At 35.2% G+C, this 22,198-nt stretch overlaps 3 protein-coding genes across 4 annotated transcripts in view; 1 reads left to right on the top strand and 2 right to left on the bottom strand.

The window, feature by feature from the left end:
- LOC111511713 (LIM homeobox transcription factor 1-alpha) overlaps nucleotides 1–1,298 on the bottom strand; it is a 57,551-nt gene extending 56,253 nt beyond the window's left edge. Inside the window, exon 1 of the mRNA XM_074172006.1 lies at nucleotides 1,168–1,298. Coding sequence (XP_074028107.1) covers nucleotides 1,168–1,171 — 4 coding nt within the window. The 5' untranslated portion in view covers nucleotides 1,172–1,298. The remainder of the gene's footprint in view (nucleotides 1–1,167) is intronic.
- A 7,387-nt stretch (nucleotides 1,299–8,685) lies between these two features.
- On the top strand, nucleotides 8,686–10,264 carry LOC111511224 (Proteasome alpha6 subunit). The gene is made up of 2 exons (XM_023167241.2): nucleotides 8,686–9,119; nucleotides 9,568–10,264. The coding sequence occupies exons 1-2, from the start codon at nucleotides 8,783–8,785 to the stop codon at nucleotides 10,074–10,076; spliced, it is 846 nt and encodes a 281-aa protein (XP_023023009.1). The 5' UTR covers nucleotides 8,686–8,782; the 3' UTR covers nucleotides 10,077–10,264.
- mRRF1 (mitochondrial ribosome recycling factor 1) lies at nucleotides 9,904–15,156 on the bottom strand. Of its 2 annotated transcripts, none has more exons than XM_074172005.1 (4): nucleotides 15,004–15,156; nucleotides 13,436–13,573; nucleotides 13,167–13,377; nucleotides 9,904–11,334 (listed from the first exon to the last, which is right to left on the bottom strand). In XM_074172005.1, the coding sequence occupies exons 1-4, from the start codon at nucleotides 15,011–15,013 to the stop codon at nucleotides 11,094–11,096; spliced, it is 600 nt and encodes a 199-aa protein (XP_074028106.1). In that variant the 5' UTR covers nucleotides 15,014–15,156; the 3' UTR covers nucleotides 9,904–11,093. The 2 variants fall into 2 exon arrangements, with proteins under 2 accessions (XP_074028106.1, XP_074028105.1); XM_074172004.1 differs by having other exon boundaries at nucleotides 14,751–15,152.
- Nucleotides 15,157–22,198: the final 7,042 nt, after the last annotated feature.

Genomic DNA, 22,198 nt, shown 5'->3' with positions numbered 1-22,198 from the left:
GAATGTAATAATTTTATATCCAATTATATTGTGTTATGTCTCTCATCCTCAGAAGCGGGTGGCGTAAGAGAGGAAAATTATTGTTTAGAATTAAAATGTAAAGTGTTATTGGATGAATTTACATAGGAACTGAATTGAGAAAGACTACAATAACATATTGAGTCAATGAAAAGGTTAGAATTATGGAAACGAAGAAATTTAATCAAAACTTGAAAGTTCATATTATGAAAAACGCCACACGAATAATTTTTTCGTTAGACAAATAATTCACATTTTACTGAGTTGGTTGATTTCAATATAATGTGAATTATTCAGTTCTTGTGAATTTCAAATAATTATTCTATACCTATTAAGTTCGAATTCAGTCTGTCATATATCTGACATGTCAGTTCATTTGTTTATGTGAGGTCAATTCATTCATTCATATGTGATGTAAAATTTCACATTTGTAGCAGGTCATTCATCAAAAACACAAATATAACAATCCGCCATCTGAACATGTTTTATACAAATAGAAAGGAAAATAATTAAAACCATCAGATGTGTGAACATCATTGTAATATCATCTCATTTATTATTGCAGGTAAATGCGCGAAACAGTTCCTAGAATAAAACCAGTATCGTTTTAACAAGACTAGTATGTTTGGGAGAGAAAAGTTTTGGCTTTCTACTTCTACATCTTTATACAAAAAAATATGGAAATCTCACAAAAAAAGAAAAAACGCAATTGATTACAAAAATTATCTATACACAAAGCTATGTAGATCATGCAAAAAGTAACTTCCAGAGACAAACTACAAGAAAAAGGCCTCTCGAAACAATTATCTCCATATAAACATTGAATTACTTCTATGCATGAACTAACTATCTTTGATTTTAGTTGCTTTTTTTCTTTCTTTGGAAAATTCACACATTTTTTTTTGTATAAAGATGGAGAAGTAGAAAACCAAAAGCTCTGTTTAACAAAAATTATTCTCTTCTAAAAAGCAAACATCTTTCAGTTTGAACTAGTGTTTTTAACGTAAGGACAAAATCTGTGTATGACGTAGAACAGATGAAAGATATGCGTCCATAATTTCAACCAACAAAAACATAACAAACACAGTATCAGCTGAAAGCTTTGCCAGTCAAAAAATGCGAAAAGCTGTCTAAAACATCAAACTTTACCCATTATCTATGCTAAACTGTCACCCCGCAATTCCTCGAGAATCGATCAATCAGAAAACACAAACTAAATGTTTATTTTGACGTAATCAAGTATTAAACAATCGAATGAGCGATCCGCCATATACTTTTACGAAGAGCTTACACATGCATTTTCTGGCCCTCTGGCGGACTTTTCCTTTACCCCGCCATTTCTGTATCCCCACGAGGGCAAATGGTGGGCGGAGACATCCCCTCAGGCGTCGCAACGCTCCTCCCCAAATCGTCGACGCCAATGCTAGTCGATCATAGACGACGTTCGGGACGCTTTCTTGGATCCATTCTGGGTTTTATGTTTGCTAGGAACGATCTTCGCGGGAACAGATATTTATGTTATTTAAAATGGTGGTAGAATTGTTTATTTTGATGAATTCTTCTCTTACCAGGACAATGCGTTTTGTAGATTTTTATTTATTTATTCATTCACTCAACGGGTAACCTCCAATTTGTATACAATATATCAACCTTAAATATATATATATATATATATATATATATATATATATATATATATATATCAAATAAATCAACCAACATAGAGAAAACTAAAATATAATTGTGATTAAAAAATAGTCTTATAAATCTATACCACGTAGAGTATATCTAAGAGTGCTCTGAGAGATGTGAAAAAAATCAATATTGGTTCCATTGACATTCGATAGAATTCTGGACAGAGAAGAATGTTTTTCCATAATTACACCTATGAAAGTCGGGACTGAAAGTTTGGTTGTTACATGCCCTTCTTGGGGAACATGCAGATTGACTTGACAGAGAAGAGTTGGGCAGTAAATTCCGTTGTTCAACAATTTTTGTAGGAATATTATGTCTGCATGTGCCCGTCTTGTACTGAGTTTGAGCAATCCAATGGTAGAGCGAATTTCAAAGAGCGAATGATTTCTAGCTGGCATGTTCATTTTGTGAGCAACATATCTAAAAAATGTCTTCAGAACTTTCTCAATATCATAACTGTGGTTGAAGTAAGTTGGAGACCGCAGATACAAGTGCAATACTCAATCACTGATTTAACCAATGCAAAGTATAGTATTTCAATAGAAAAAATGTTGGTAGAATCTTTAGTTGATCTGCATATGAATGCTAACATTTTCATCGTTTTGTCATCCATCATAACACCCAGATCTTGTATAGATTGTACACGTTCCACCTTCTTTCCTGCAAGACTATAACCAGCTGTATGAAAGTTTAATGACTTTGAAAAGGAAATACTTTTACATTTTGCCACATTGGCATCCATATCATTCATCTTACACCAATCAGAAAAAGATTTAAGGTCCATTTGAATTTTCGCACAATCCTGCAACGAATCTATTGCTCCAAAAATGTTCAGATCGTCTGCAAACGGCAGTATTTCACAGAGAGTAATTTTTTCTTTGATATCATTTACAATGATATTGAAGAGAAAAGGTCCCAAGTGACTCCCTTGAGGTACTCCTGAGATAACAGATATCTCGTGAGAGATAAATCCTTTAATTTTCACAAACTGTGATCTATTACAAAGATAACTTGAGAACCAGTTCAACAAACTCCGAAAAAAGCCAATTGCCTTTAATTTTTCACAAAGAACTTTATGGTTCAAGATGTCAAATGCTTTTGAAAAATCGGTAATTACGTCCACTTGTTGTTTATTTTCCAGAGCAGTCAAAATATACTGGGTGTACAACAGTACATTAGTGTTGGTAGACTTACCTTCACTAAATCCGTGCTATTCGTCGATAATCACTTGTTTTAAAGGAATCTTTATATTATCACAAACGCTGTGTTCAAGTAATTTGGTATTATACTTAATATGCTGATCGGTCTAAAATTATTTATGTCACCTCTGTTACCAGACTTGAGAATTGGTGTTATATAACTTGATTTTCAAATGAAGGGTGATTTTCCCAAACTAAGTGAAGCTGAAAGTAATAAGAACAATGGTTTAGCTACTGTAAATCTACAGGTTTTAAGTAGCATCGGTAAAATGCTTTCTTGTCTCGGACCCTTATATGGATTTTTATTTAAACATCAGAGAATGGAAGTAGAATCAGAGTATTCATTTGTGAAATAGAAATTCCATTTCATATTTTTTCAGACTTCAATTTCTTCATTACATTATTATAAATAACATAGACTTGTAACATCCGTTTCTTTAGTATATTAATAGGTTATACAAGGTCTGAGTTTTGAAGTTGCTGGAACTCAATAGGGGGATGGTGTGTAAAACATATATACACTGTGACTCATTATCATTTTTTCACCTCAAAGGTTACGCTGGTCGAACCCTGTCCACGAATTTCCAATACTTTCGAAGGGCGTGATAGCATCATCAACCAACTACGGCCTGAGTAGAAATATGAACCAAGAATGGGGAATGTTCCTCCTGACGAAAATAAAGTAGTTTTCATAAAAGAGCTCTAAAACAACGCATTTTAACTTTCATTTCAACCTTTTTCTTCAAAAAATTATTTAAATACTCAACATGCTTTCAACATTTAAACGGATTCGTTTCTATTCCACCATTTGGCAACATCGGTTATAGCTAATAAAGGACAATGAATCTGTTACCTGTACGAGACAAACAAAGACGACATATTTCAGAAGCGTGCTGTTTTATTTACTTATGTTCCGAGTTTCGAGACATTCTGCGACATATGACATTTTGTGCACCTAACCTATCTTCCTCTATATAAATAAATAACAAAACAACTGTTGTTTATGTGGCTTGTGGAGATGATTTTGAACTATAATTTAAATTTTACCTTAATTTATAAAGATGATTTTCCTTTTTTAAATTAGGATATCTAGGTACGTATAAATTATTTCAACTTAATATAGGCGCTGTTGCCAATATGTGAATTAGAAACAAATCCCTTTGAAAATTAAAACCCAACATTTGAAACATCAATTTGAATACTTTTCGAAGTGAATTTGAAAAACTCATGAATTGAACTCAACTTTATTTTGTTCAAACTTGTATTTGCTGTAATAACCCAAATTGAGAAACATTCCTCATTACAGTCTTATAGCAGTACTTCTGTACTGCTATAAGCTTATGCCTGAAGAGGCATAAGCTTATAGCAGGGCCCCCCTCAAAACACTATCTCAAACTGAATGTATGTTGACTCAAACTTGAATTAACGTTTTTGAATCATATTGGCAGCCTTCTGCATTTGTCTGGCTGGGATTTCTGTCTTAGTGCGGCAAACCGGCATGATCTTGAGAATTGCGAGTCGGGTGAGCATCATTTCACCAAGGACTCCAATTATCATCAAAACTACTTCGACAGAAATATCTGGATGAAGTCTGAGGAGTTCCAAGAGAAAATATCGATATTTCATCCGTTTTCCCCGCTTCGGTTTTTGAATTCAGCCCAATCAACCTGACCAAAGCAACAGTCAGGTGCTTTGATATACCAACGTCTTCAATGTTGTTGCGGATGACTTCATGCATCATGCATATAACCGCAGAAGTAAAGTGATCTCTGTGCCTTTGATGTCAGATTTTCCCTAAACTGGTTTCAACACAGTGACAGTCTGCCAAGTTTAAGCTGGTCGAGCCCTGTCCTCGAAGCCCCAACATATTGGGCACCAGCATTATCACCTAATTACTACTACCTAATTACTACTCCCCACACCGTTGGGTAAGTAATCATTGGAACAAAAAACTATATGCCCCAAAGCGAAGCAATACGCCAAGAATGACAACCTTCTGCATTTGTCCGGCCAATACATGACGTGATCTTGAGATTGCAGATTAGAGGTCATTATTCCATCAAGGACTCAAATAATCGGAACAACCATCTCGACAGAGTGATCTGGAGAGGGTATGCGGAGTTTGAAGAGAAAATCTCGCTACTTTATCTTTTTTCCCCTCTTTCCGTCATACCTGAAGCTGAAAACTCCACCAGCCAGACGGTGAGGAACGGACAGCTCCAATAAATTTGGCACTTCTTTTTCCCCACAATGAATTGCGTAGAGCAACACCGGTGTCTCATCGATACTGTAAAAGAGCTAGGGGTGGTAATAAAGCAAGTCGCTTTCTGTTGCCGAGACCGCATATGCTGGTCATACCGACAGCGACTCTATGAGAGTTTAAGGTGCCTCACGGCAGATCTTGCACCTGCCACCAGCAACCCCTAGACTATACCCATTACTTACGGCAGAATAGGGTGTTTAAGACACCATCCTGGCAGGTCTACTCCAACCTATTGCTGAACATGGCAAAAACATTTGTGGCCTATATTCATCACATATTTATCAACTTATATCCATCGTCATAACGCGGTTCTAGGAGTGTTCTATTACCATTTACGGCACTTTTATTGTATTATCAAGACACCAGTATTGCTCAAGGTATAATAAATCTGTTGTGGGAAATGATACGTGCCGAATTTATTGGAACTATTCGTTCCCCACCCTCAGACTCATACAAGCTAATAAGCCCGATGTAGTCCTTCTCGACCACCAGATCGAGGCGATATTTGTCGTGGGGTTTTCACCTCCTGGCGAGACGAATATCGTCCGAAAGAAGATTCAAAGTAAACCTACAGAAACATATACAATTCAAAATGGCATATAATCAATATCAATAAAAAATAGAGAATATAAAAAAGAGGAAAAACACAAGGACAAAGAAAAACAAAACAAATGTGTGACAAATTAAAACTAGCAACTGGGGCAACTCAAGAGTATTGAAAGTAATTGACCTTCCGAATTGCTTGCTGTTTGTACTGGGTAGAAGTCAAATGTGTGATATCAAGGGACGAGAAGTTTTCAAAATAGTTCCTTTGTAATCTTGTGAAAGCAGTTTTTCCATGTAGTTGGTTCGATGATTTTGCATATAGAAAAACCGTCTTTGACGGGTGGTTCTGGTACTGAAATGAATGATTAATTATTGTAAGCCTGGTATGGGCATCAATTTCGTTAAAATACAGTCTAATTTTTTCAACCTGATTGATTCAGCTGTTACTTGATGAAGATCCATAGTAATTTCATAAACTACACTTTACGATTTGAGCTCCAGAAACTTCATTTATGAAATATATATCACATGTTTCACTAACGTAGTATCTTTTTCCGTAGTGAATTAAGAAATGAAAGTTCATTCTTGCTCTGATATTTATATATTCAATGTCAACACAATTGAGACTTCTTACTTAGGTACTCACTCTATCACAACAATAATGATACTTCATCGGTTTGCCGCACTAAGGCGGAATTCTCAGCAGGATAAATGCAAAAGGCTATCTTTTTTGGCTCATTTAGTCGCATGTGTGTGTTCGGTATAATTTAAAGTCTGGATTGAACCGCGTCTTGTGTTTTTGGTAGCTTTTGGTAGTTCGACGTTTCGGCTTCGACTATGATGCGATTTTCATGAAAATACCAGTGCACTGAGGTCGAAATTTTCCTACTCCTCAGGGTTCAACCCGGGAAATTAATTGAACATGTTTTTTATACGTATGTTTTGTAATGATCGAAAAAATATAGCGTATTTATTTTTCAAATTAATTATTCCCTATTTTCTTCTTCAACTCAATTTTAGCGAGCTATCCAAGAGTTGAAATACAATTGTAAATTTTGAATAACACTTATATTTTAACTTCTGAATAACTTGCCAAAAACTACTCTGAAATGAAAATTGATATTCTTCATAATATGCACGATAAGATTCATATTTCTATAATCACAGTGTTCGCTTCCAGTATCATTTTGGTTGTTTTGATGAGCTGATGAAAAATCCTATAACCATATGATAGCTGAATTTTACCATAAAAAATATTGAGCATTCACACTCATGCCAGGTCAATTGATAATACTCACAAAGAATTATGAAGTGATTTTCAAACCCAGTGATTTCTGATTTTTATTATCAATGTTTCAGGTTTCAGTACAGTTCAGAGGTTCGGCATTGATTACTATTCTGTGGTTCAGCCGAGTACCACTGATGAGATCAGAGCTGTCTGGTGTTGATTCGCAAGTCCATTGCAATTCCGACTTCAATCTGGAAATTTCAAAATTAAATTCGAAATTTCGAGTTTAAATTCGTTATTTCGATTTTAAAGTCGTGATTTCGAATTTAAAGTCGTAATTTCAAGATCAAAAGTCGTCATTTCTGGGACACGAATAATAAAAATATATGGCCTTTTTGCGCTTTCGTAAAAATGCATGATTTACCTGAAATTTCAAATTACCATTATTGATATTTTCTTTGAAGAATGTTACTAGTGGCATCTTTTGTGGAAAGATGAAAGGTTATAAAAAAGGTTGGGTTGGGAGCAAACAGTCACAAACAGAGAGGGACAAACAAATTTATCTTTCCATTCATAGATGCCGCTATCATACCTGGGAATCGTAATTCGAAATTCCAACGCCTAAAAGAACCGCGTAGTCACGAAAACAAGCAAATATTTGTTGTGACATGTGACATGTGACATATAAAAGAAATTTAAAAGTTATTATTTAGTGAATCAGTGTGATAATTATAATATATCCGAAAATGTGTCGAGATGTATGGGATCCGAAACTAGCAAAGAAATGGAAAAGTATATTCGGAAATACAATACATATCTATGTGTTGACACGAAAGATAACTTTACCTAAATATGGTGTATATATTCCCAATTAGTTTTCCTTTTTCCTAAGTAAATATTGGAAGCTCATAACAATAGATTGTTAAATTAAACCTGACTTGCTATGCAATATTGAACAGACAATTATCCACTCGATTCGCTAGAGACATCAGACCTTTTCTCACTTCGTGAGGAATGTTATTGGCAGATGCTCTATAATATCACATGATTTTACTCTGAGAACTTCTTCGATTTCCACTTTCCATCTAGTATTATCTTCGAAATTTTAAATAATTATTTTCGTCAACAATAGTATCACCACAAGAATTTTGAGGCAATTTTTGTTAAATGAAAAAATTCAGTGTTACCGGGAATGCTGATTACAGAATGTCACTTCAATACTTCCTTGAGAGGTATGCATCGACATTTTGCAACATCGATCTCTTTGAATATTATTGAGTTTTTATTTTTACCAAATGCACCTTTACATATGGAAACAGAGTTCATGTATCTCTTACAAACAATGATCTAACGAACATACTGTCCCTACATACTTGGTCTATGATAAGACTTTTCTTGACGACTTTCTTTCGAAACAAGTTCACATCAAGAGATTTTTTTAACCAACAGTACAACAGTACGGATGGCAACCTTTAACAAACAGGTCGAAGGTGGCAGTATTATAGTCCCAGAAATAGTGAACGAAAACTCTGATTCCACAACAAAAAAATGAATTTTGTTCAATAACAATTTGATACTTCTCATAAAATTAGCATTCGTAAATGAAGTCCATCATGCTTTGATGTTTTTCAAAAGCAGCTGTAACTGCTTGCGACTGTTAGACAAAACAAATGTGATCAAACTGTCAAACCGACTGTCAAACGAGTGTCATTATTGAGTGTCATTGTCATTGTCATTACATCTTTGATTTTTGATATTTGACGTAGTTTAGCCTAGCATTACAAACAATTTTTCAATTTGTGTCTTGTCGGCGTCTCATTTCAAACTACAAAAATGTTTAGAAATCAATATGATAGTGATGTGACCGTCTGGAGCCCCCAGGGGCGTCTTCATCAGGTAGAATATGCAATGGAAGCCGTTAATCTAGGTTCAGCGACTGTAGGTTTGAAAAGTAAAACTCATGCAGTGCTCATTGCTCTTAAAAGAGCCTCTTCGGAGCTCTCTGCCTATCAGAAAAAGATCATCAACATCGACGAGCATATTGGAATAACTATTTCAGGACTCACTGCAGATGCTAGGATCCTTAGTCGATATATGAGGAATGAGTGTTTGAATTACAAATATTCTTTAGATGCCCATATGCCTCTGAATAGACTCATAAGCACGTTAGGTAAGAATGTTTTTGGTATTTATTCAACGGGAGTTATTGTTGATTTCAAGTTTATTTCAATTTCATTTCATACCTATCCAAGCATATATTTTTCATACAATGTATGTTTCAATATCAGGTTTGTGATCTAGATAAATTTTCCAAAAGATTGGAATTCTTTTGTATTCTCCTAACATTTGACAATATCTTCGAATATCTGACAAAATACAAAACTCTCCAACAAACACCAACTTTTTCCTTATCATGTTTTAAAAGTATTGTGGACATTTGTGTGAACTATTTTATTTTACTAGATTTTTGTTGAGAGTGTCGATCTTTGGGGCAATGTCAAAATTTGAGTATTTCATCTTAATGATGGACACGTACCTTTGAACAGCCTGTAGATAAAAAACTGTTTTTCCACATCTCTGTTTCCACTGAAAGCTTTTATAAAATAATTTTGTTGCAGGTAATAAAATGCAGCACTGTACTCAGCGCTATGACCGTAGACCATTTGGAGTTGGTCTTCTAGTTGCTGGCTATGATGAGTCAGGTTCTCATATCTATCAAACATGTCCGTCAGCCAACTTTTATGACTGCAAAGCTATGTCAATAGGTGCTAGGTCCCAAAGTGCGAGAACTTACCTCGAAAAACACCTAGATGAACTTCCTTCCTGTTCCCTGGAGCAACTCGTCAAACACGGTTTACGTGCCTTAAGAGATACCTTGCCCCCAGAGGTAGACTTGACTACAAAAAATGTTGCGATTGGTTATGTTGGTAAGGGACAGCCTTTCCAAATATTGGAAGAAAATGAAACGGCTCCATATTTGGCCCTGATTGAGGGAGAGGAAAGAAGAGGTGGTGGGGCAGGAGGAGCTGGTGTTGAGGCTCAGCAAGCCGATCCCCTGAGAGAAGATACGGGGGACGAAGGGCCCAGAGACCCAGTGCCAACAACAGCAATGGATACCACAGAATAAACATTTCAGAATTGTATTTTTTCAAACATCAATTTTTCTTTTTTTTTTCCAATAAGTATAAAGGGCTTTTGCCGTGGCTGTCTTGTCTTAAATGAGGCAGCCACGGCAGGATATTTATAATATTTTTCACTTGTTTCCATTCATTTCAATTTGTCTTGTTTTCAATCTATTAAACTTGCTTGCTGGCATTTAATTTTTAATTACATCCTCAATCAACTGAAAGATGGATTGTTATCATTAGATAGGTTAAAGTAAGCTAACTAGTAAAATGATTAACGATTTTTTGTCTTGAAATTTTTTTGGGTGAAGTAGATAAATGTATGTACTTCATTTAGAAGTCCTAGTATACATATAAATCTTCATTGATTTAGCAAGAGTGCCGTAGGTTGAGAGTTTTTGAAAATATTTTTACATAAGGAAGTGGGGGTCCAAATGCATCTTGGTTCAAATCGACAAAAATACAAAGGATTAAGGGATGACCGACCATGTTAATTTATTCTGTTTGAAAGTCACCATAACGTGAATTTGGTATTTTAGGAATATACAAGTTGATATTAGAGCATCCAATTTATTATATACTATTTTCTGTTGACAACTCTTCCCATTATTAAGATACTAGTACTGGACTGTAGGAAAGAAGATAGTTGCACTGCATTGAGTTTTACCTCTAATCATTATCGAGGGAAAAGTATAGGATACACCATTCCACAAGAATCATCTTTATATGAATTTAAATTACTTCATTTTATTCTTTGCTTGCTTGTTTGTTATTGAGATCATAATTGTGGCAGTTGAGGATATAATAAATATTACATACACTTTATAGGACATACATTCTATAATGAATGAATATATTACAATGAACAAACTGAGAAAATAAAAGCCACTGATACACTCTGTTTTGATAAGAGGTATGCATTTTTATATACTGGCAGTCCAATCGATTTGAACTTAGCTTATTGCAATCATGGTCTAGCTGCATTAATATAGTTGATTCATCAATTTTGCAAGAAACAGTTAATCCTTTCCAATTAGTTCCTCTTTTTTAGCTTCATATATTTTTTCTCCTTCACTTATAAAACCATCAGCTATTGCAATGATTTGAGCTTCAACACTTCTTGCAAGATCTTGTGAAAGGCCTTCTTTTCGTTTAACTTGTTTAACATGTTTTATCTGGACATCTCTAATTCCATCCTTACATTTTGTGAATAACTGCTTCGCATTTTTTGCAAGATTTTCTCGATGTTCCTTTGTTACTCTGGAAAAAAATATTTGTTAAATTAAAATTAATTTGCAGCAACCACCTTCCATAGAGTTTTGGAACCAAATTAAATAATTTGAAAATGTTTGAAAGAGGCATATTGGATAATTTTTTGATTGCATCATCAACGAAATTTATGGTGGAATTGTTCAGTTTGTTAACAGTGACTGACCAAAGAAGTATTGACATTTTTCTGAAACATGTTAATCAGCCAGTTCTACTGGATAATATTCAACTGTTTCCACTGAGTTGGTGACAAATATTTGGAATGCTGTGGTACTTTTAGCATTGACTTCAGTTCATAAGTTGCTGCCTGTAGAAAATAGGCAAACATCATTCAACTAAGTATTCCAAATAAATTGAGAACTTTTGGATTGAATGAAGTTTTCCATATTCCAGGAAAAAGTTTCGGTTGTGTGTGTGCAACCGTAGGCTATTACATGGGAAGGAGGAAGCCCCTTCAAATGTCATATATACAAATTGTGTTGGTTATATAATATCATACATTCTGTCTCCTCAAAAATACTGATGAGGTTTAATACTCATGAGATCATTTGATTGCACTGAATTGAAAAAAAATGAATTATACCAGACATGTGTAATAATTTTGAAAGCTATACAACTACATAATTTTGAAATATTCTGCTAAAGTCCCGATGTAGTTAGTTGTACTTATTATGTGATATAGAAAATGAGTTTTTGAAAATGATGATACTGAATAAAATATAAATACTAGTGATAAGGGAAAATTCAAAAATTGCATAAAGAAAATAAAAGACTTTATATCCAAATACATACTGATCGACAATTTTTACAGATTGATAGATTAAATATATTCTCAGACAAATATGAATTATTTTCTGTTCAAAATCAATTTTCACAGATAGGTACTATAAAATTGAAGATGGCTAAAATACAAATGGCAGAATAATCTCAACTTCGTAGATTGTATGGAAACATTTTATAAAGGGACAAAAATTTATGGAGAAATAGAAAATCTCTGAAAACTTATGTACAGCTTTCATAACTTTACATAGGTAACAAGTTTCTGTATTGCTTTTGTAGAATTATTTTGAAAATAAAAAATGATCATTTATTGGTCATAAAGTACGAGTACAAATTGGTCGGTTTATATGACGGTGAATCTAAGATTGACTCCACAAGAATGACTTTGAACCCTAACTCAGGAGGTTGATGTCACATTTACCGGCTGATGAACCCATGAATATATTTGGTATGGCCAAATAAATAACCTGTTTTGATAGAAAAAACTAATTTCCCAAAAAGCCATTCTGGAATGTATCACCTTTGTATATACAGGTAACTTATCCCATTTTCCTTACTTATTTTTCTGTAAGGAGATTGGTTAGGAAAGAATAATTCGTAACCAATATCTTAATTTATGAAAGACATACCAAAACTTTTGGCATAAACCTTCCCCCATTTGAGTTATCGTTTTTACTTTTCTGAAAATTTCTATACTATATAATTTCTGTTCTGTACTATAAAAATCATATTTTTGAAAGATATCATATGAATCCCAAAAAAGTTAGCATGGGCTTCCACTCTATTAGAAAATAATCATCAATTCACTTTGTGGATTACTCTTGAATTTTCCAATTTTTCTAGTGCTGGTAAATTTTACGTTTCTAATTCAGATTTTGAGTCTGTTGAAAAGTTGAGTAAAATTTGATACTTGATACTTTCAATATAATTTAAAGTGTGGAATTCTAAACAAATATGTGCAATTTTTCCTTTTCAAAGAACTTTTCTCTATGAACTGTGGTAAATTGGATAAAATAGTTCCTTAATTTGGACTGACTATTTACTTGGGTATTGGTATGTAAATTGTTGTACCATCTTGTTGTGGATTCAAATTCATTCCTGAGGTTTCTATAGCCTTCAGTGCTGCTGGAATAGCTTGTGGAAATATTGACATATTTATTACAAGAGTTTTGGGATTTTTTCTGACAATTTGAGCAAGTTCCTGCAAGGTATGTTCTTTTTCCTCAAATTTCACAGGCAACAATTCAATGGAACCTGGAGTGAAATGTAACAATTTAATAATTATCAGACTTGTCAGCCTCTCATAACTCACCTGTTGTAGAACGTAAAGACAAGTTTTTTATAAAATCATCCTTCAGATGTTCTATGACGTTTTGCATTTGTGACTTCATGGAGGATACATTTATCACTTCTGATAATTGTGTTTCATTTACTTCTACTTTACCTTTACCTACAATAAACATGTTGAAGGAAACGTTTTCATGAAAGATGTCTTGCAACATTTTGAGAATACTTTTATATAATGGCAAAAAATGGAAAGATTCACTTATACTCGAAAACTAGATAGCTATAGAGAGCGACATATATGTTTAGTTGAACTTTCAGATCTAAAAGTACCCAAATTGTCTCAATTTTGATTTGATATTTTTTTTTTACTTTGAAAGGGTAAATATATCAGAAGTAACTCATGAAAAATGAATAATTTCAGTTACTGAAATCAATGGTTAGTACTCCAGGTCACTAAGCCTATGGATTAAGTGGGGAATGGGAAGAAATACCAGCGTGGTCCAAAGAGAACTGGCTGGTATCTCAATCGCCACAAAAGAAATAAACGAGAAAGGAATTTCTGGAAAAAACATAACAATCTGCACTGATAGCAGACAAGCACTATTAGCCTTGAACAGACAGCGTGTCACCTCAGGGCTAATACTAGAGTGCCACCAAGATTTAGCCAAAGCATCGGTAGATAATAACATTATCCTGAGGTGGGTTAAAGGACACGACAAGAGTAAAGGTAATCACATTGCCGACTCTTTAGTCAAGAAAGCGGCTGGACTAAGAATTTTAGGACCCAGTGGCACCCACGGCCTGATGACTTCGACAATTGCGGAACTAGTCAAATGTTACACCCATGCTTAATCCTTTAAGAGATGAGATGAAATCAGAGGATGTAATCTTACCAGGATCACCTTGGGCGATCCTGGGAAGCTGGCGCCGAAGAAATATCTGGCGATGACCAGGAAAAATTTACGCCTTACAATAGGATTTCTGACTGGCCACTGTCAACTAAGGAAACACCTTCATAATATGGGGCTAGTGGACACACCTCTATGCAGGATGTGTGAACAGGAAGATGAAACTGTCAGGCATGTCCTGTGCGAGTGCCTGGAGTTATCGTCAATAAGAGAGTGTGTGTTCGGCGAGGCTTGGTCTACACCTGTCTATATAAAGGAGATGTCTCCCAGCGACCTGTCCACCTTCTTGGAAAGACCAGGATGGACAATGACCTAGGAGGACAACTCCTCGGGAGGATGTTCGATGGGTTACATGTGGCCTAAGTGCGTGGGCTTACACTCACCCTCCCTACTCTACAGATACAGATAGTACGTCTGAAGTTGAAAATTCACCTTTTTCCTTTTTTTTGTCTTTGCCTTTTGCATAATTTCTAGTGATATGAACTAATTGTGAAGAGGTTTTGCAAATATTTGATGGTTTATAACGTGTTTCACAGATGGTTGTTAAATTCCTTTTCAGAATATTTGCATCACAATTAAATGTTGACCTAAAAGATCTAATTGTATTTGAGCTAATAGGCCCTATCAGCGTTCTCCAATTTTGAAAAATTTTTGAAACAAACATTTTTATTTCTTTTAACCTCACTTTTATACATTATAGACCTATCGCCTATTATCTGTCGTTTTCTTTGGTGTGATTTATGCAACCTACAATACGCATTTTCCTAGTGGTAATATTTCATAATGAATGTATATGCATTCCTTATTTACAATATGTTAACCTCCACAATGAAATTTTCAACATATCTAATAATGTCATGTGGTAATTATTATCAATATTATCAAACAACAAATAAAAACTGAAAATAAGATTGTATTTAGAGACAGCCATCCTCTTTGGCCTGGCAAGCTTATTGACAGTTCTGCCCTTCGATGAATCATTGTTTATTATTAGGGCAGATGAGACGAAAAAGTTAATTGAGAATGTATTGCGGATATGATAATTTGAAGTAGTTTTATACATTTTCGAGAAAATTTGTAAAGGTAGTTGCAAAGGTAAAGGCATCCACTAAAGGACATCTAGCGTGTGTATTACAAGATATGAGTTGAGATATTACAGAGTTCTTTAGTATAGTAACTAACATTTCAATTTCCCTTAACTGAATATTCAAGCTATCGCGAAAAAGATGACAGAAGTAATTCCATCAAATAGATGAATCAATTATTCAAAAGTATTATCATAATACTTTCTCAGAATGGATATCATTAGAGACTAGAAGTATTATTGTTTTCATGTTTTTCAGCAAGATTTCTGGGAATTAAATCCTGAAAGACGTCGACAAAAGTGTTGCAGTTCTGTTGTTTGGGAACAGTATCCCATTACCCCCCATAAATCCGCTCTTGATCAGAGACCATGAGACACGTAACAAACATTTTCATAACATTAAGACAATGCAGCACTTTTATAACATTGAGACAATGCAGCTCTCAACACCCTTGTTTCACTTGCTCGAAATTCGACGACACAGCAACGACGATCGACAGCCAAACTCTTCTGCACCAAGGCAGAAACTGAATTTCGAAATCCCTGAGGTTCAAGTCTGGGAAGCCAGCCGGTTATTACAACTGGTATGAACAATACGAAAGGGAACGAATGTCCACCTCTACATCTCTATACAAACCATTGAGGAGAACACGGCTATGTTGGTTTTCAGCCCACCAAAAATGTGGGACTAACTTTATTTAGGTTAGATTAAAATTGTGTAGACTCACATTTTTTCACCGATGCAGTCCATCAAATTCTGAATTATCAATATCGACACATTCAGGTTGTCTGCTTTTTGCAAATAATCCTAAAATATTAAGAAGAGTTCATAATGTGGGAGAATGCAGGAAATTACAAAAGGATATAGACTATGTTCATGAATCAAGCTTCAACATCACGAAATGTAGCATTATGTCATTGACTCGTTCAAAACAACTCATTGAATTTTAAATAAATAGGTGATCTTTTATTAGGTATTGTGCGTTTAGCAAACTGCGTATTGAACTTTGTAATAAGGCAAAAAAATCGATTTCAAAATATTTGTTTCTATCAAACAACGGTATGGGAAGGGTCAATTTTCACTGCAGAAAATTGAGAACATTCAAAATAAATTCCTTCACTTCAAGAAATCCCATGGAAGAGCTGACTATAAGAACAACTTACCTACTTGAGAAATGAGTTTGCAATTTCACAGGCATATCACGTCAATGCTTTTCTTTTTATTTGAAATTATCAATTATAAAATCAAGTCCTCAGAAATATTAGCGAGGAGACCAGTACGATCAATAGATACTAATTGTGATTTGAAGAACTTGTACAATACCTATCGTATTGTAAATGACTTATCCTTGTCATACCTCTGAGGTATGACAAAATGGTTAATGCTTTCGTTATTTTCTGAGTTTGAAGGCCGTGGTTCATACATTCTGAGTTTATTTCCGATCAGAAATTAACTCAGGCCTACAAACCCCTGAGGTATGTTTGAATATAAATAAATAAATGAATGAATAGGTTATGTAGGTAACCGTTTAGTTTAAATACTTATATCATATAATTCATTAAAAATACTTTTGGAGAATGGAAAGACTCAAGAAATTGTATCTGGTCTGAACTCCTGGCCACATTGGCCTGTAAAGTATTGAAGCTGCTGATTTCCTTGCCAGGAATGGTTGACAGAGGGGTCTTGATACAGTCTGCGGAGTTCGAAGAGAAAATCTCGATAATTTATTCGTTTTTTCTCATTTTTTGGACGATATTCGTCTCGCCAGGAGCTGAAAACTCCACGACAAATATAGTCTTGCTCTGGTGGCCGAGAAGGACTACATCAGGCTTATTAGCTTGTGTGAGCCTGAGGGTGGGGAACGAATAGTTCCAATAAATTCGGCACCGGAGCGTAGGGCAACACCAGTGTGTCGTCAATACAGTAAGAGTGCCGTAGATGGTAATATAGCACTCTTAGGGCCGCGTTATGTCGATGGATATAGGCCGATACCGCATATTCTGGACATGCTGGTAGCAAGTTCATTAGGGTCTCGGGCGCCTTGTGGCAGGCCCTGCACCTTGTGTCAGGAACCTCTATACCCATCACGCGGCTGTGGCAGACTAAGGTGTTGAAGACACCATCCTGGCAAGCCATGATGAACCCCTCAGTTTCCGACTTCAGCCCACTCGACCTGAGAAAAGCGAAGGTCAGGCGCTTTGATAAGTCAAGGTCTCCAATGTTATTGAAGAAGACCCCATGCATTGGCTTTTCCTTGTGTTTCTGCAGAAGTAAGGTGATCTCTGCGGCTTTTATCTGAGCTTTTTGCTGAACAGGTTCCAACTCGGTGACAGAGTTGTGGTCACCTCGTTCAGTGTCGAAAACTATACCGAGATCACCAGCTGCTGGGGCAGCTGCCCTAAAGAAAAATGCTCAAATTCCTGCTCTCTCATGGTCACGGATCATGCAGAGAAGGGGATCCAAACTCCTGACGACTTGATAGGCTGTATCCAGCACCATTCTGTCATGTACACACTCCAAACTTTTTTGATGATGATTTGAGATGGACCATTGCACATTTGTATATCCCGAATTTCATACCGATAGCATACGTGTACTCTTCCACCATCCTCAAGGCCTGATGGAGATCCTTCTCTCCAGAGGCATGAAGTTTAAGATCATCCATATAAAACAAATGTGTGACCTTGTGCCTCCGGTTTCCGGGGGTGCCACAGTTATACCCTCGAGTGTTTATTATTTATTTATTTTTTCTCACCGCAGTGTGCGCTGGTCAGGCCCAATCCCCGATAGGGTAAGTGGAGTAAGTTATCATTGGGTCCGCGAATCATGTGCCCTGAGCAAACGCAGTGAGCCAAGAATGACAGCCTTCTGCATCTGTGTGGCGAAGATTTCTGCCTTAGTGCGGCAAGCCGGTATGATTTTCAGATTCGAGAGTATTATTATTATTATTTTACCGTATTATGCGCTGGTCAGGCCCTATCCCCCGAAGCCCCGATACATTCGGGAGGGAGCGCCAGCATTATCAACCAATGACCACTCCCTACTCGGTTGGGTAAGTGATCATTGGGTCCGAGTATCATGTGCCCTGAGCAAGCGCAGTGGGCCAAGAATATTATTATTATATGAGACGATACGAGGAGTATGCTTGAAATAATTTGATTGAAAATACATTTGTTATTTATCGTAACATAGTTTTTTCAGAAACTTATTAAATGAGTAGAAAATATCACATGGCCATTACAATAAAATATGTGAATTCTTAAGAACCGAAAAGGGCAAATCCACAACCACATCATCCATCGACTATAAAAACCGGCAATATTGCTAGAATGACGTGAAAAGATGTTTCTCGTTTCTTTTCGACGAAGTTTTTGCAGGTCAAGACCGGAGGAAAGATAGATGTTTGTTAAAATAAAATAAATGGGCGGATGGAAAGAAAAGGAAAAAAATCTTTCCGAATAAAAGGAAATGTGCTAATGAAATTCCCCGAATTCCATCGCAATTCAATAATCCGTAAATTAGTTGTTCCCATTCTTTGGTAGCAATCTCAGTCGATACTGAGATATTGGGAATTATCACCACACAATTTTTCTGGACGATTTCTTTTATTTTCACTCATTTCTATTAATGATGTTGATAGTAGCGAGTTTTTGATTTTTCTTGGACCCCACTTTATTTCAGCTTATGAAAGAAACTTAATTTCACTTGGCTCATATCGCACAGTTTCATGTATACTGGACGACAATTTGACTAACTAACTAACAGTAGGTAGGTAAGTTAGAACAATAAAAGACATACAAAAATGCCTGAAACAGTTTCTATAGTATGTAGAAGGAGGAAAAAAGTTATGTCTTTTTGGGACTACATTGACAACTCTCTAGACCCCTAAAAATTTTAAACCTGTTCTTTGAAAGCCTAATTAGCTATACATATATTTTAGAGTTGTCCAGATTCAAGGCTATCCTTGAATTGAAAAAGATTCTAAATCGAAACGGATTATTGAATCGTGAAGAAAAAATTAATCAAGAATCGAAACAATGAAAGTAAAATGAAAAATTTGATTTTCTTCGAAAGAAGTCAAGACTTCTTAACTCCTAATGTATTGCACTGGATGTTGATAATAAAAATGAAATAAAAATAAAAATGTATTCAAATTGCCCAACAAACACATCACTTTATTCACGGGACAATACAAAAATAAAAAGAAACAATATTTAACAGTAAACTGACAGTGATGTAAAAAAATACCGAACAAATTAAAAAAAACACTTGAGTCAGTTGTTGATAAGCTCAATATTCAATAAGATATGGAATTCATTGAAGTGAATATCAGAATCAGGGCAATAAACATTGAAATTACAGAATATTTTCATTACAGGTGTCTTCGTCTATATTATTTGGTTGTTTTAAAAAATTTTTCTCAATTAATTATTTTAATGTAATATATCGATGAATAATTATTCAATTTATTCGAAATAAGCTCCATTTGAATCCCTTCAGCATAAAAATTGTGTGCTCGAAATTCTATGAAGTCGACGAAGGCCGTTTTTGCTTGGTCCTGATTAGCGGACGGTGCGGTGTTTTGTGATACGTGCGGACAAGCGTTGTCGTGGTGCAGGATCGGACCTCTATTGTTGACCAGTGCCGGCAGCTGCTGTTGAAAACAAAACCGATTTTATATTGGCTTATTGACTTTTGATGAAGGATATTTTTTGAAACGTTTAGGTGGGTATTGAGAAAATATTTACACTTTTTTCATCAAGAAATTTGAATAAAACTTACTGATGACTCAGACTGAACTTGAAAGTTGTCGAATCTATATCCATATGAATTTTCTCAATAGAAATATTGATTTTATCAGAGTGTTGAAATGCTTCAAAAAATGAACTCATTATTCCAATTATCACTTCTCTCAAACCATCTAACTTTCTTACCGTTGAGTGATTGGTGTCTGTCTGTCCTGGCCATCTTGATGCTTGCAATGAATATTATTTGTTTATTTCGACAAAAAACATTTCTCATTATTTTTAGTGGACCACCCTGTATTGAGAGAAACCTGCATGACAGAATTGAGTTGAAAAACAGCTTTATCTGACACTGCCCATTTTTCAGTTAATATGAATACAAATGAGATATTCTTTATCTGAAGAATAAAGAAATGAAACTTTCTGTTTATTACCACTTCTATTCGTAACTAACGTTACCGTCGTCCTATACGAACATTTTCAAACTTATACAATAAAGTACAATAAAGAAATGAAACTAACGTTCCTGCAGTTTCGTCCTATATGGACATAACGTTAGTTACAGACAAAAGTGGTAAAAAACATAGAAAGTTTCATTTATTTTTTCTTCATTATGATTTCCTACCACGTAGTAACGGCTACATCCATCAATTTATTCTTTATCTCGTATGATGAATAAAGTCAATTATTATTATTTTTAATTACCTATATGCGTAATTTTGAACATAATCCTTTTGAGATCCCGTCAGAATGCTTATTGAAATACGGTTTAAAAAAAAGTGGGCAAACTTGTATCTTATATTCAACAACATGTAGCTCAAAAACTGGTGAAAATTGAGTTATGAGATTAACTCAGTCGCATCCATTTGGAAGAGCAATTATTACGATTTGACAAAATGGAAATGATGGAACGCAAAATTTTCACTTGCGACACAATGATCCAATCTATAAAAAAAGATTGATCATCATCCTCCACCATTTCTGAAGTAATTGTGTGGATTTTCTGATGAGTTACATCTTTCAACGTCTAAATATTTTCAGATGTATCATAATGAACTCAATTTTCAAATAACCTCGCAGGAAACGATCCAACGGAAATGAATCTGGCAATCCTGCTGGCCATTTAATAGGTCAGTGTTTTTCACTTCATCTATTGGTAAATACTTGATCTAGGTGAGATAGATCTGAACGTGCTTGAAATGGAGCGACATCCTCTTTCTGACAAAATGTTGTCATTGGTTGCATTAGAATATTATGCATTGGAAAATCGCACTTTCAAAGGAATTATTTGAATTTGAAAAAAGTTCAGGTACTTTTCATCATCAGCTTTCATTTAGCCCAATCACTCTAGAGCCCATACATTGACTACTAGGGAAAGTGTATATATGTTGTCATCTAATGTGAATTTTGAAGCGCCTAGTAATGGTAATTTTTATTTTTTTTAAGGACAAAACACAAACTCTTCTGGAAAATCTTCAAGGAGCTCTACGAGCAGCGCATGTGCGAAAGTAGCGATTCACATTGGATTTGAATCACTTGAGATTAAATCCATTTGGAAAAACGTTCTTAGGAAATTTATTCCATGTAAACGAAGTTCTCCAAATGGAAGGTTTCTTGAACAGTGAAGTTCGAGGTGTACTGAGTTGAACCTCGAAACGATGAGCCACCACAGTCCGTCGCGTATTTCTGATATGTACCGCTCTTGATGGAATCAAATGTGCCAAGTCACTTGAACACCTCCCGTGAAAGTATCTATAGAAGAAAGACAAATTTCCAACCTTCCTTCGATGTTCCAGGCTATCAAGGTTGCACGTGATGTTCGCGTCTCCATACATGAGAACAATACTCTAAAGAAGGTCTGATCTAAGCTTTATGAAGCATCAAAAGTTGCTGAGGTATGTACAGTTTGTTCGGAACAGTGTTCCAAACTTTTGAGAAGCAGCCATTGCAATTCCAGCGTCATGACTGTTCCAAGACATATTGGTGTCCGTTTTAACCCAAAACAAACTTATCGAAGCAGAAACCGAAATTGTCTGACATGAAATTATTG

The sequence above is a fragment of the Leptinotarsa decemlineata genome, unplaced genomic scaffold, assembly GCF_025532065.1.
Source record: "Leptinotarsa decemlineata unplaced genomic scaffold, Ldec_3_MD MMD2_tig00000035_RagTag_RagTag, whole genome shotgun sequence".
Taxonomy (NCBI): domain Eukaryota; kingdom Metazoa; phylum Arthropoda; class Insecta; order Coleoptera; family Chrysomelidae; genus Leptinotarsa; species Leptinotarsa decemlineata.
This window is presented reverse-complemented; position numbering and strand designations above follow the sequence as displayed.